The 16,484-nt window shown below is 34.1% G+C and overlaps 1 protein-coding gene across 3 annotated transcripts in view; it reads right to left on the reverse strand.

The window, feature by feature from the left end:
• The window catches only part of LOC106667049 (zinc finger protein basonuclin-2), a 284,164-nt gene that overhangs the window by 213,905 nt on the left and 53,775 nt on the right, over positions 1–16,484 (reverse strand). For 2 of the 3 annotated variants that reach the window (XM_014394675.2, XM_014394673.2), the window contains exon 2: positions 10,757–10,869. In XM_014394675.2, coding sequence (XP_014250161.1) covers positions 10,757–10,819 — 63 coding nt within the window. In that variant the 5' untranslated portion in view covers positions 10,820–10,869. Of the gene's footprint in view, positions 1–10,238; positions 10,706–10,756; positions 10,870–16,484 lie in introns of those variants that run through there. The other variant, XM_014394674.2, reaches the window with a different exon arrangement.

The following is a 16,484-nucleotide window of genomic DNA, read 5'->3' on the forward strand; positions in this document are numbered from 1 at the left end:
CTGTTGAAAAAACGTTTTCAACGCTAGATAAACTCATTCATTCTGTTGAACATTCTTTCTATTCACATACGATTATCAATTAGGGTGGTGGAGTACTCGATATTCCTTCATCACCTATACACACAATATATAACTGTTAAGGTATTCAATATTCTACTATCGGCCCTGTTGCGCCTTCACGCTAATAAATACAATCGCTATTGATAAACTCAAAATGGAACTCAAAACAGCCGTTTTCTTCGAAAATCGGACCGGGGTTTTCAAATATTAGCCTTGTTTAAGCATAATTCTCATCTCGGGTAGGATCCCTACATCCTATATATGGAGAGCAAGGAATAACACATTTCAGATCCTAGAACCCATGGACCGTGCACTTCATTCAATAAATAATCAAATATTGAAAAACCATAATTGAAAAATCGCGCAGGACCACCTCACGTAAGAATCTGAACAGGTAAAAAGTTAAATTGTGAGATTTCTAGTTCCAATTTGTAGAATGATGAACCTGTAGTCTGACTGCTTCCTGTCATTTATCCGTTTTACCGTATCGGTACTTTTATCTGTTTTCTCCATTTTCTGCAAATGTCAAAACGCGTCAAACAGACGAAAGCAGGGAAGGTAAGCGGGCCATAATGTTCAAAGACCAAAAAACCATCACAATTTCACCATTCCACAAACATCAAAAACAAACCATTAAAAAAATCATGAAGGATGAAACAATCAATTTTACATGGATAAAATACATGTCAAGAAATTAACTTTTGTGCCATTTTTCTTTAAAATAATATAAAACTTACTACCCTAAAATATTTATTTAAAAATAAACAGTAATGAGAAAGTACAAAATTGTAAATTTGTAAAGGTAGAAAAAAAACATTTGATTAAATCATCCTAGCTGAAAATAATACGGAATTTCTTTATAACCCCATACTATTACAAGTTGTGATTTATAAAAACCCTATTATTTCCATGGTTTGAAACATAATCCATATAAAATTGGTCCGATTGAAACCTAACTAATTCAACTTTTCCGACACCCCTTTTATTAAATGCTATTTTGGTCAATACATAGTGTTTTGCATGCTACTGCTTTACTGTTCTAGCCTCCACTAAATCATAATTTGTCTATATCCCTTCGACGAATATACTAATTTATGGCCCATATTAAAAACACCCAGAGGGTGGAACGCAAGGTGATTTAGTATTACGAAAGTAATAGTTTTAATACATAAATTGTTACAATTTTTTACATTCTTCAGGGACTTGTCAATAAAACCATGTTGATCATATTTAATATTTACAAAAAAATCGGACATTTTCTTATGATATTTGAACATCTCAATGATTAAAAAGATCTTAAAATTTTGAAAGAAAAAATTAAAATGTCAGAAATAACAGAGTGAATGGTGATTAAATTATTTACATATTCACTAGTTTTCGTGGTCCGCATGATCATTTAATACCATTCAATTAATTAAGATTTTTAGTTGAGATAAAAAAGTCAGTGTCACGAGCGGGATTCGAACTCACGACCTTCCGCTAGATACGCCGCTGCTCTAACATTTGAGCTACCTTGACTTCGATCCACTCGGACACTAACATCCCATCTCAACCCCTCCTTTTGAATTTTCCCTCCTTTTTGCCATTTTTCAAGCCATTTGTTGAGATGGGAAGTTAGTGTTCGAGTGGATCGAAGTCTCGGCGTATTTAGCCGAAGGTCGTGGGTTCGAATCCCGCTCGTGACACTAACTTTTTTATCTCAACTAAAAACCTTAATTGATTATTTACAGATAAATTAATAGATTATCATCATATTTACGATTCAAAGCATCTAAAACGTCCCTGAATCGGAAAATGAATTGACATTTTATTAAAATAAAGCAAAATTCCTTTTGAATCTAGGTTTAGTTTGATTTTGACCACATAGAAGAGGAAAATCCCATGCTAAAATTGATAGCAATTAGTACTAAAACTAAAGTATAAGGGAAATTGAAAAAGGAAATAAAACACTCAGTCCCTTCTCAAGCTTTCGAGGGGTTCACAGAAAGTTCACCAGGGTTAAACAAATAAGAACATTTACTTACAGCACTGAAACCTATGTTTCCAAAAATAGATAATTTCTGAGTTGGTAGTTGTACGAGACCTCGAATCCTTCTAATCTGCATCGAAATCATCGCATAATGGATTCAAAAATAATAATAATGAAGGAGAGTTGGATAAACTCTATAGGTGTTAGACTCAGTAAGCTTATGCTAACGTAATCCTCACGAAGACTGAAAAACCTTCTCATACATTTAAAAAAGGACTAAACTCAGAGGACTATTTACCACTGTTTACCACTATTATTTAAGAACATCTTCAAAACATGGGCATAGTCAATGATGACAAAATTTGTAGGTTAGGCAATGAAGAAGAAGAAACAACCACCCATGTCAACTTTGAGTGCGAAGCAACCACTCAATGGAGACATAACCTGGGATAAAGAAAATCCAGAGAAAGGAATTGAAGAAACGATAGTCAATGACCTAGTACTTTTTAGGAGAAGGATCGAATCGATTGCACTTAACTAAGAAACTAGAAGAGTACAGTGAACCAGAAGGCTGCAGTGCTTAGGGAACAAAAACACCACTTGCTAGTAGGAATCATCATCATCAACTTTATCGGAATTGAAATACATTTGTAAAACATTAATCAAACATTCTTATAAGTAGATTTAAGATAGTAAGATCTACCGAGATGAAAAGGATATTCATCAAAAACGCTAGATTGCTTTCTAAACTTGAAAAGAAACATTATTTGCTCAAATGATAAATGAAGGCAGAAATGGTTATTGAAAGTTTTTTTTTATAAACTTGCAGCCATGTAATTGTGTAGAATAGTAATAAAAAAATACTATAAATAAAAATAAATGGTAGATTTAGATTATCAGAAATCAGTAACAAAATTACAAGTAAAGATGCGTATTTTCATTGCTTAATATTCAGATAGATAACTATAGAATGCATAGATGTTCTATTGAGTTGTAGCAATACATATGTATAAATGGGAGAGTAATTTATTACGTTTAATGACAGGCAGAAAACCATATTGAACGTAAGTGAAAATTTACGAGCAGTAGTTGAAAACTGGAATTATTTATCCCTGAAAATTATGATCCTCGTAAACATTAACGATCCTTCTTTTGTTTTTCTTTCTGTCTTAGCTGTCTATCAGACGGGAAATATTTCACAAATTTATCCATTTTACAGGTGTGAAAAGAATGTAAGCAAGATAATTTTTTTAAATGGGTGTTGGTGTTAATGTTTGGTCAATTCAGTTTTGAATTGTCCTTTTTTGTTGTTGTTCTATAACGAGCATTTAGGATGACGACGTTCACAAAGGGAGTGCTTTGCTAAAATGCTACGACATGTCGACCGACGCTGATAATAACCGGAATTTCACGTTCAACTTCTGAAAAGCATGTGCTTCTATAATGGGGCAAAAATCAACAAGGGTGCACCTGACGGAGGTTCCAGATGACTCTGCCCGAACGCGAGCACTAATTGATTTCGGCCGGCACGATATCATTGTAAAGGACAAGAGCCGGCATATGGCAGTGACAAAAGCAACTATTGACACAGGGCCCGAAAAAAGGAATGAAATTCACCGACAATGGGACGATTACTGTTCGCTTTTTTGTGCAGCTCTTTCTTGAGAAGGAATCATCAACGGGATTGACCATCGCAGGTGAAGGGCGAACGATTTCCCTTTGTCAACCCGCCTACCAATTACAATCTGCGCCAACGAAAAGGAAACGAGGTGGGCTGGACAAAATCAGATTTTCACCGCAAGATAACGTGCCAAACTTCCATTTGAGGCAGAGTTGGAGAACGAATTTCGATTGCTTAACACGATGGACTAACAAGTACTTGTGTATGTGTGTGTCTGAGAGAGAGAGAGAGAGAGAGAGAGTGAGAGGGTGTGTGCGCGTTTCAATTGCGCACTGAAAAATCGTTTTTTCTCAGTATATATGTCAGGTAATATTATAAAATTTACTACAGAGTAATTTATGAAAGGAAATAAATTATTAAATAGATATTTCCAAGTTATGACAGTTGTTATCCAACATGACGAATACAAGTTTTTAAGTTCGATCTGTTAGTGAAAACAAGAATTTTTTTTTAATATCCACTAAAAGAAATATAACATACGTAATGCAATTTTAAAAAGGAAAAGGCTCGTACTTCAGGAGGCCAAGACAATCTCGAAAACTGATTAAGGGATGTTAAAAGAAAATTATCATTACATACAACTCTTTAACAGGCTCTTCCTAGGTAAGTAGAAATTTTGAATGATTGAGTAGATTTTTTTGTAATATAACGTGATATATATTTAAATTGATTTGAAATAAAAGTTATATTATTACAGAAAAAAGCTCGTATGTATTGGCTGAGCGATGTATAAATATGATCGGTTTTGGAGTTGCATTGAATGTCAACTTTAAAAAAATTAGAGCTACATTTGAATTTTTACAGGTTAATCGTTGAAGGTTTGAGTTGTTAATCAATTAAAACTTATAATCTTTTGAATTATAAAATAGTAGCGAAAAATAAATCTGATTGCTCTTACAGCTGTATTGGGAGTCTAAACTTAAATATCGGGTTGTCCGGAAAATAATGCAGGATTTTAAGTTTTCATTAAAAAAAATCTATATAAAATATTCTGTTTACGTTTACAGGATTACTCATTTGTATGAATGTCAACACTTATTAATCCTCTTCCAAATGATATTGTTTGTTTACCTCTGTAGCATTCCGCTACTTGGAAATAATTCAGTCATCCTTATAATGTCAAAGCGAGAATTTCGTACGATTTTCTTTTACGAGTTTAAACTCGGCCGAAGCGGAGCCCAAACGGCTAGAAACATTAACCAAGTCTGGGGCGAGGGTTGTGTTAATGAGTGCACTGTGCAAAGGTGGTTTAAAAAATTTCGGGAGGGAGATTTCAGCCTTGAAGATGAAGAAGGTCGTGGAAGGCCTTCCTCTCTTAATGATGATGTTCTGCGATCAGTGGTGGAAGAAAACCCCAAAACAACTGTTCGAGAACTTGCAGAGCAACTCAAAGTCAGTAAAACGACCGTCGCTGACCACCTCAAGGCGATTGGAAAAGTGAAAAAACTCGAAAATTGGGTTCCACACTCATTAAACGATCGCCAAAAAAATCAGCGCTTTGATGTTTGTGCATCACTTCTTTGTCGAAACAAAAATGACCCATTTCTGGCCAGAATTGTTACATGTGACGAAAAGTGGATTCTCTACGATAACACTAGACGTTCTGGACAGTGGCTCGACAAAGGAGAAGCTCCAATACATTTTCCAAAGCCCCCAACTCATCAAAAAAAGGTAATGGTTACGGTATGGTGGGCTTCATTTGGTTTAATACACTACAGCTTCTTAAATCCTGGCGAAACCATCAATGCTGAATCATACTGTAACCAAATTAATACCATGCATCAGAAATTGGCAGTAATGAAGCCCTCTTTGGTCAATCGGAAAGGGCCCATTTTGTTGCATGACAACGCTCGACCACATGTGTCACGTGTAACGTCACAAAAATTATTGGAGCTTGGCTATGAAACTTTGCCTCACCCACCCTACTCTCCGGACCTCTCGCCTACTGACTACCATTTTTTTAGACACCTGGACCACTACTTACAACACATAATATTCAAAAATCAAACGGAACTGGAAAATGCATTTATTGACTTTATCAATTCTAAAAATTCTGAATTCTACTCAGACGGAATTAATAAGTTACCAACACGTTGGGAGAAATGTATTGAGAGTATGGGAAATTATTTTGATTAAAGAACATTGCTTTAAAGTAACTAGTTTCTTTTTTTTTGTTTAATACCAAAATCCTGCATTATTTTCCGGACAACCCAATAATTAGTGCTTTTTGATTTCTTTCAGAAACATACTTTTTTATCATACATATTGTGATAATATGATTAATTTCTTTGTGTATTGGGATAATTACAAATCATAAGACACATGTGTGTGTACTTTGAAGCTTTTTCTTAACCAATTAATTAATCTTTTTATGTAAGGTTTTTGGTTGAAATGAAAAAGTCAGTGTCACGAGCGGGATTCGAACCCACGACCTTCGGCTAAATTCGCCGCTGCTCTACCACTTGAGCTATCGTGACTTCGATCCACCCGGACACCAGCTCCCTACAACCTTTCGAATTTTCCCTCCTTTTTGCCATTTTTCATTTCAACCACAAACCTTACATAAAAAGATTAATTAATTGAAAGAAGTAATTTGGTCATTAGACCACTAAATATAATGGTTTGTTAACCGTCAAACCAGTTGTCATTTATTTTTGTGTTTGCCCGATATAAAAGATTAGTGGTGAATTATTTGTACGGGTTGGGTCCAACGTCGGTCCTTGTGTGAGGTGACACATCACGCAACCTCTTCGTGACAGTGACGCTAAACACAAACCATTACATCTACTTAAAGAGGACAGGATAGGCCCGAAGATAACAATGCCTTCAAAACCTCTCACAACAATCCCACGAGGCGCACGAACCACTCTTTAACGTATTACGTACTTTTCAATCCTTGGTATTCGTCCCGGCTAATTTATTATTCGGCAGGCGTTTAACATGAAATCGGTGAAACACCCCCCCCCCCATGGTCGGGATGATCCAGGAGCCGTCCGACGGGCGTGAAGCCTTCCTTTTCTTTGTTTTTTTTTTTCTGCCGAAGGGCGTACGAGGGTAAACCAGGGTAAATCGTCTAGCCGACCCAGATTAAGCACAAAAAATGTATAAACGTCCTGTTTAAAATCGATCCCCGCCTCCCTAACCTTCTGAGAAGGGCGGTTGTTCCCTCTCTCAAACGCCCACGCATTAATACGGAACATCTAGATATTTCGTAAATCATCGATCCTAGAAACAATACAATCCTGACTGACACAATAACCAGGATCTTTTCTCGAAATATAATTACTTCGAAAATATAAACAATCAGCATAACAATTTAGCATAATTATCCTTTATCCAGCACAGAACAAGTAGGTTCGCACGCATACATTAAATATCACCAAATCGCATTTTGAGGTTCAGGCTCTTTTTCAACCTTAATATAAACAAAAGATATATAAAATAAACATATATTTTGTTTGTTTTATAATAATTTAGACTTTCCAGATTTCCTATATATACATTTCTTCAGAGATATTTTTTCTGTTACGCATGATAAATCTGACGAACTGTACTACAAACAATCAAACCGACTTATATTCAATCAATAAGAATTGATCATCACAGTCACACCGTCTGGACAAGCATCATTAAGCTACAGACAGTATGACTCAAACAGCCGTATCTCTGTTTTGGGAAAGATAGACAGGACGTAGATGATGATGATGGGAATTGTATGAATCGGGGTTTTGTTCTTCTCCAAGCACTGCAGCCATCTGCCTTATTGTACCTAGCCTAGGTTCCTCAATTCGGTTCGATTGACTCGATTCTTTTTTGTTTTAAGAAGTAGGCCATGGACTATTATCATTACTGCATATTAATAACTAATTGTAAAATCTGAAGAATCACAATCTGCTCGATCGATAAATATTTTCCTGAAAATTTACGTGAGCCTATCTTTACGACTATAAAACACTAGCATTAACATCATACTCTTCGTGTGGATTAAATTCCGTTTATTTATGAAAAAAATCTCACGAAATGCGAAATATTCGACCGAAAAAATGGACAAACTACTTTTATAGTTATAGTTTGTCGAAACTATTTCATTAAATAATATTGCACAGTTTTGAAGATTTTAAAATTGAGAGAAGTGTTATTTTTCTATTTAAGACATTAGTGAATGTCAAAAACATTGTTTTAACTACAAAGGCATAATCATTATAATTGCATGTGATTCTTAACGTAATTTTTTTTTATTTAAGGAACTACTGTACAATAAAACTTTTAATTTATTTAAGTCCTTGTTGTTATATTAACATTATTGATTAAGAATCGTTGGTGAAGTTATTGTTTTTCTTCCATTTTGTAAAAATATAATTCTTATTTCTTGAATTTCCTTTTTGAAAAGAAAATATTCTGAACTGGTTTTCTGATTATGCATTATAATATTTATTTGTAAATTTTTGACCTACATAAACTTAATTAATATTAGATGGAAAACTATTGTTAAAATTTTGCAAAAATTGTCATTTTGCCATGTTTGCCAAACAATATTACACCATTTTCTTTACTCGTTTATCCTATTTTTCCTAGGTTGTGTTTTATATTAAGTATTTGGTTGGCAGTTTGATGAACTTGAACAACCATTTTTTTAAATTGAAGCAATAAAACATGGTTGTCAAGTTCATCACGCTACCTACCGCTTTATTAAATGTTTTTGCATTTTCCAAACAGACTGCATATGGGTGATTAAGTCAAGAAAGAAAGTTTTACGCAACCTGCCATTTTAGACATAGTGAAAAGCTACAATTTTGTTGATTTTGCTTGTCTATTTTTTAGTTTGTAAACTCAAATAACTCATACACTAATACATAATAATTATATTTGTCTAGATGAGGCAAATAGATATATTTTTAGCCTTCTTATATTAGTATTTGTTTCGTTGGTAATAAATTAATGCATTTAAGGTTTGTCACATGTAAAATTTAGTTTTATTAATTTATTTTTAATAAAACTCGCCTTGTACTACTCGAATTTATGATTGAATAACTCCATAAGTAGTGGTGCGATAATACGTAAGTACATAAAATCTTGTTAAAAATGAGGAAGTGTCGGTGCATAATGTGGTAAGTTACAAAGAGTCAAGGTATTAAATATGACAACAATTTACAATGCATTTGATGAAACATGAGAAAAATAAAATATCTTACCACAAAAACTTAATTTGTTCCAAACGTTTTTTTTCTTTTTAACTTATCTAGTTTTGCCCCGATGGTGCAGAATTATTATTGATTTATCTCTAAGAACCTACTTGTACTAATTCTAAGTTATTCTTTCGTACTTGATTTATTAATTGTTAATAGTTTAATTTTATTTATCAAGCAGCTTAATTGATTTAGTTTTCTTTTTGAGTCACACTGAATTTTTTGGGATAAAAAAGACGAAATAACTGCCATTGTGGATACGTTTATAATTATACAATAATTATAACAAATACTTAATATTTGAGCTTTTTGTATATACGATACCATGTACTGAGAATATCTGGTTATTTCTTATAACACTAGGTGATCAACTTAAAAAAAAAAAAAAAAAAATAGGTTTTTGGTTGAAAAATTCGCAAATACGATAAAACGTTGGTTAATATTATTAAAAATATATTTTTCTGAACTAGTTCAATTAGTATAAAGTTAATATTGGGTCTTTCGAATTGGATTTAGTAACAATGTCAGTGAGATGTCATTTAAAACAACTCTTTTTTAAATCAGGTTTATTTATTTCATTTTTGCGCAGCATAATTGGGACAATCGGTCGAAACCAACTATCAGTAAACACGTTACTATAAAATATTTATTATTTTTTTTATTTTTGCTGGCTTTTATTTTTTAAATATATACTCCGGAGGCAAACGACACTATGACTATTCCTTCTTTACAGGAAATTAAACGGAAGGTGATGTTTACCTTTTACAGGTTATTTACAGGTAGGGCATTTTATAGCTACTTTTTTGAATTTTTCACACTTGATAAAAATAAATTTATATTCATTTATCCCACTGATTTAAACATTTGAGGAATATTGTATTTAAAAACAGAAAATATGGGTAAACATTGGATTTTTTTTTTTTTTTTGACAGTGTAGATATGTTTAATAACTTAGATTGGAGAGCAATTGGGTTTTGGCGCCAAAATCGTAACGTACAGTCGGGATAACTGGGAAAAAGCACTACATTTTAGGGGTTCATGCACAAAAACTATTTACGAGATGTTTAATCAGGGTTGATTGTTGCAGATCTCTATTTGACGATAAAAAACTATCAAATTTTCTAGAGCATGCTTTGAAAACACGACAAGTATGCAAGAGGTTTGTAAGATAACGGGATCAAATGTGATTTATCTCAATTTAATTACTATTCATCCCGGTGTTAAATAAAATAGGCAGTATGTTGTGATTGATCAGCGTCGTTTATTTACAAAAACACAGATGGAAGGTCGCAAACGAAAGGTAAGTACGGAGAGGGACGAAATGAAATTGTCATGGACTCACATTGAGATGACGGGCCGGGTGATCGGCATGGTCGTGTGGCCAAAATTTATCGGATCCAGGAGGCCAGTGGGGTCTTCTCGGCGGATCCTCCTGCTGCCGGACGTTGCCCAGATACGATGAGACCACGTTGTTCTGCATCAGTAGCATCGGAGTGTAGGTGAATTCACATGACACGAGGCCAACACGGTCAAGAACAAATCACAGCTCCTCCAGCTCGCACTGGACAAAAAACGGTTGTACATTTACCGGTATCGGGGACGGAGCGAGAGATTGCGGACTCGTCACGCGCAGAACACCTTAACCCCCTCCCTATCTGTAAACTACCCCTATGTCAGCCCTACCGAACACGTCGTCCCATTCACTGAAAATCAAATACCGATATGTCACATGTATATCTCTGGAGGATGGATCGACGGGAGGTTCACTCTTGGGAAAAAGGGTAGTAAGGAAAGTCGATACTGTGTTAGAAGAGAGATAGATAAAGAAGAGGGGGTTTACCACCCCCCCTTAACACTTACCACCTCCATCATGAGACCGGTGTTGGCTTTGCTAAGTTCTGATTGGTCTGGTAAAACACGCATGCGTGCCACTGCTGTTGCCCCTCTCTCCCCAGGGCTATAACGCCCCTCTCCTGAAACATACACAAAACATATACTCACATACACGAATTGGACACTCGCCGAGGTAACGTCCACCTCCCAACTTTCATCCGACCAGACCGTCTTTTCAAATAACATCATCTGTCTAATTACAGACAAAATGACGTCGGTAAAGAAAACTTATTCCCGTTTTGAACTAAACGGTACAAAAAGAAAATCTTTTCAACTATAAAGATAATTTTTTAAAAATCAGACGTCTCTAACAATCAGAATAGTATTCATAGGTTGAATCGACAATAAATTGACATCCATTCCAATCTTCCCCTCTTGACTTCGACTAAGAATCGAATTTACTTGAAAGCCGGATAATTTGCCATAAATTTAAAGCTCCCGCAAGATTAAACCATTCTATGGTTGAATCATCGCCCCATTATTAGATATGAAAACCTATAAAACTATTATATTTGTTCATGAGTACAGCATTAAATTTGTATTATTACATTGTACTAATTCATATTTCACACATAAAAACTGCATAGACTTGTCACTTGAAATTTCTCTTCTTCTTGGTCCTAATTCTCTCTGTCTCTCTCTCTCACTCTTTCTCTCTCTCTTTTTCTCTATTTTTCTGACTCTCTCCTTTCATTTTATACATCCTTTGCATAAGTTCTTAACGGTAATTTTAATATTATTGAGTGGGCCCCCAAATGGGTCCATTACAGTTGTACACAAAGCAAATAGGAGCATAATTAAAAAAGTCGATTACGCTATTACCCTTCCCCGCTCAAACTCTCTCAAACTCTCTCAAACTCTCTCTCTCTCTCTCTCTTTCTCTCTCTCTCTCTCTCTCTCTCTCTCTCTCTCTCTCTCTCTCTCTCTCTCTCTCTCACACACACACACACACACACACACACACACACACAAACCACTCAGAGAGAGAGGGAGAGAGGGAGAAAGAGAGAATCACACTCACGCCTTCTCTCTCTTAATCTTCAAAATCAAAATTACAGCAAATCTCTCTATCAGACTCGCTCTCTCTCTCTCTCTCTCTCTCTCTCTCTCTCTCTCTCTCTCTCTCTCTCTCCCTCTCTCTCTCTCTCTCTCTCACTCTCTCTCTCTCTCTCACACTTTGTCTGTCTGTCTTTCTGTCTCTCTCTCCCTCACTTTCTTTTCCTCCCTTTCCATTATTTCCCTTTCTTCCTCACTCCCTGCTATGTTTTTTATTCATGCGCCTTGCATAAAACTCTTTTGGTTCATTTTAATATTATCAAGTGGACGCATGGGAGGGGTTCTTCTTAAGTTTCTCAAAAAATAAACTTCTAGCCGATTTCTCTCTCACCCTCTCTCTCATACTCACATACTATCTCGCTTATTCACCCGCGTACACTCTCACGCTCATACTCTCTCTCCCTCATCATCTCATTTCCCCTCCCTCTCTTTCTCCCGAATCTCTAATCTCACGATTTTTTTAAACAAATTTATTGACAAATGTATAAACCACCCTTTCTAACAATTCATCCTATCAATTATTGTATCGAAAAAATAAAACGACGATTATTCTGCAATGCGTCACATTCCTAACTCTCGTCCACTTATTGAAAAAACAAAAATGTAAATAATTCATTTCTGTTTTTATCATTCTGTCTCCATCACTCGGGGACGAGAATGGTTAATTAGACGAAATAATAGTACCAATCCATCAATCGAATTGCCCCACGTTTTCTCCTCGTCCGGGAGAAAACCCAACATAATTTTAGTGCATAATTTTAATAATTCAACTAAATAAAATGGTGTCAACAGACTATTAAAATAATAAAAAATTAATATCTCACTGGAAGGACTAAAAATGATTCAGAAAAATTCACTTTTCATTCATTCTATACTTTTACCTTTTGTAAACATACGCGATTTCACACTAGGCTAATTTCTCTATTTCTCTCTTTCTCTCTCTCTCTCTCTCTCTCTCTCTCTCTCTCTCTCTCTCTATCTATCTATCTATCTATCTATCTATCTATCTATCTATCTTCTGTATCTCTCACCTTCTCTTACTCCCTCTGAATATGTATTTTCTCTCATTGCCCAAAATCATTTTATTTATGTAAACCAATAAATATGTAAATAATAATCTACAAGTTATAACTTAATTTTTTAACAATGATTCTCGATCGAGTATAAGTCCCATGACCAAACAGCATTTGTTGAAAAGATGTAGATCACATCCTCACATTGGCCATTTAATTAAAGAAATAAAGTTACTTTCTTAAAGTTGTATGGAAGTGAATGAAAATAATATAAATCATTAAAAATGAAGAGAAAGTTCTGAAATCAAAAGTAAATATTTACAAAGTTCCCAAAATATTGTTAGTTATTATTAGCCAGTGGGGGGGGGGATAATAAAAACTGATTAACACGGTACAGTTACAAAACAAAAAGCGGAAGTAAAAAAAATTGCCAAATTTATATGTATTGGATGTGGTATTTTTTTATATTTTTTAAAATAAAATCTATTGAAATAAATTTGAATTTTTTATTAGCAATAAAATAAATCGATATTTAAATAAACTGGGTTGGCAGAATTCGCAAAAAGGCCGCTTTTGTTTCAGGGCCGTTCACTCCTGTTATATTGCATAGAGGAAGATGAGAATGTGATTGATATTGTGAATGTGGAAATATTACTTATCAATACTCAAGGTTTGTCGCATTTCGTGTGGGCGAATCGGATATGCAACATGACCCATATTTTTTAATTCACTTAAGTCATTTTTGTAAGTAGATTTTTCGCTTTTCTTTTTTTAAATTAATTTTCTATATGAATCACTTGCGTGATGGCAGAACACTTCGTCTTGACGTTTATGGAGCACCATTTTAAACGCAATAAACAATGTTTTAGTTGTTTGTTTTTTTAATTATTCTGCTGTTGTCATCATGACTGACGAATTTGGTGACCATATCCAATTTCCGAAGCATCGTCGTAAAGGAAATTCGGACGTATGTCGCATCATGACGCATACGCGAACTACCTGTCAGTAACGCGTTCAACAGAGCGTAAAATGAGGACTTCCTTTCAAAACGAAAACAGCTAATTACACCTGTCTCAAATGGGTTTTGACAAGGGAGCGAGTGCGAATCCTAATCCGTAGTGTTCATGTATTAAATATAAGAAGAAAAAACGCAGAGTAAATTTGTGATAAATTGTACATAGCAAAAAAACCGTTAAGCCTCATAAAACACGCAATGAAATGCTACGAGGAAATAGGAAGTTGTATTAAACAAATATGCTATAAATGTACCATGGGTTAAACAATTCCCTAGCAATTTCCCCCTTTAAATAGCTTTTAAAACCATGTGTGATTATGTACCACGTAAGTTTTCTTTTTTCACTTTTTGCTACATCGACATAAATATTTTTTTTTTTAAATCCCCCTGTTATCAAACAATCAGGAACTATTTATTTTGATTTCAATTTTAATAATATAACTTGCCTTACACTCGTACATATTTCTTATGCATTTACAATTAGTAATTTATAGCAATTATTCTCAGAGCATTAATAAAACCATTTTCATTTTGTTTTCCGTTAAATGTAAAACAAGTGTTTTAATTATGGAATAAAACTCCTAGGACATGTGATTTCCCATAGTAACGTGTAAGTTCGAGAAACGAATGCGAAAATTAATTACTTTTATTAATTATACACGAACATACTAATTGATAATCACGATTTCATTAATTCTTCCATATCTACGATCAAAACTAATAACTTTTACTAAACACAGGCGATTTTTCTTCTTTGAATTTAGAAATATGTGTTATGTGGAGGTAATTTTTTTCCCCATATTAAATTGAATATTTTGACGATTTAAACATTCTATTATTTGATGACTCATCATTTAGAACGAATCAACCACACTGGATTATTAAATAAATAATAATAAGTATAATTAAATAAATTAAACTTTTTGTAAAAGAACAAAATAATACTTATAAAGGCATGAACTAATTATCTGCCAAAATAAATAAATTAATTATTCAGAAATCGTGAGATGCGGTCTGGTGTGATGTAGGTTTCAGAAAAACATTTTCTTTAACGTGCCAACGTTTCGATCTTTATTGAGATCATCTTCAGGGCTCAAAGTGTTTGTCTTCTGTGTAATTGTGCCATTCTTGCTTTATTTTCAGCAAATGTGATGATTTTAATTTTAGTCTAGTTTATTTATAATTTAAATATTAAGAAGGACATGAACAGATACGGCATGAAACCCTCCTGTAAAAAACAATGTATCAACCGCAGATCTACCAAGAACTACATAACTGTAAGAAAAAGTATTTCAACCCTACCAACCTAACTACTAAACTACCTACACTCATATTCTACCAACGCACATGCCAAACCTCCGGTAGTTAGTGAACTCTACCTATCACGTAACCGAAACTACAACCATCCTATTCTATCAACAAACCTACCAACCAAATTAATAACTAGTTTCATTGCGTATTTTATGACAGGCAATGCAGTAACCTAATCACCATAATCCAAATTACTTGCCTTACAGATAATCTACTAACCAATAACTACTTACCAACCTACAATAACAACGAGGATAGACGGACCCGCTAAAGTTATAATTGTCAATTATTTTAACATAAATCATATATATTATGTAATTATTCTATACTGGCCCTTGAGATGTTTTTATTTATTTAGGTCAATCTTTATTTTAATTTAATTATACAGTAGTCAGTTTTTCATATAATAAAAACGTATGCCAACAATACGAATTTAATCTTTCCCTTCACTTAAAACTTTGATTTGCCGTGATTCAATTTTTTTGGAGGGGTTGATCTATTATACTCTTCGAAAATAGAATCTACCAGAAGATATAAATAGAATCTAGAAGCATACCATCCAGAAGGTTAGTCAACGACGCAGCGTTTATAAAATTCGCCAATTTTTAGGATGTTTTCGCGCAGAGTATTGATTTTTTTAAATTCGTCAATGATCTTCAAATGTTTAAATTTTCAAGGTTTATACCATTGAAATGGCTATCAGTTGGGCTGAAAAGGTTCAGGAAATGATTTAATCTGAAGACATTTTAACGCAGATTTTAAAAACAATTTTGGTTATAAGTGCACAGACAACCTAGAAATTTGTAGAGCAATTTAAAAATTTTATCTTCTCGACCGAGTGGTTTAAAAACCCATGTTTGCAGACTTTTACTTTAGATAGAGTCAACTACCTCCCGATTCAATTTTTCTTATAGCAAACACCCTGTAGGTACTAAAAATATACATATCCATATTCATCCTAACCATACATATATTGCATACTGACTATCTATTAATATGCCAATATTTATTCCTACCAACTTGTTTTATTTCACTGTTTCCTAACTACTAACTGTTTCTAACTGTTTAGCTAGCTATTCATCTGATAAAAACTCTAATCGTGTAACGAACTAACACATTTTCCCATCCTATGAATTATTTTTCCGAATTTCCGCCCACTCCGACATACTGATTTATTTTAAACACAAAAATTTGTGTAGAAAGACGCACGGGAATGACATTTCATCCCTTAAACCTATAATCAGCCTAAAAATGCATGCGGAAACTTAATTCTTCCTACTGTATTTAGAGAAACTTACTG

This window comes from Cimex lectularius, unplaced genomic scaffold (genome assembly GCF_000648675.2).
Source record: "Cimex lectularius strain Harlan isolate CLEC.00 unplaced genomic scaffold, Clec_2.1 scaffold72, whole genome shotgun sequence".
Taxonomy (NCBI): domain Eukaryota; kingdom Metazoa; phylum Arthropoda; class Insecta; order Hemiptera; family Cimicidae; genus Cimex; species Cimex lectularius.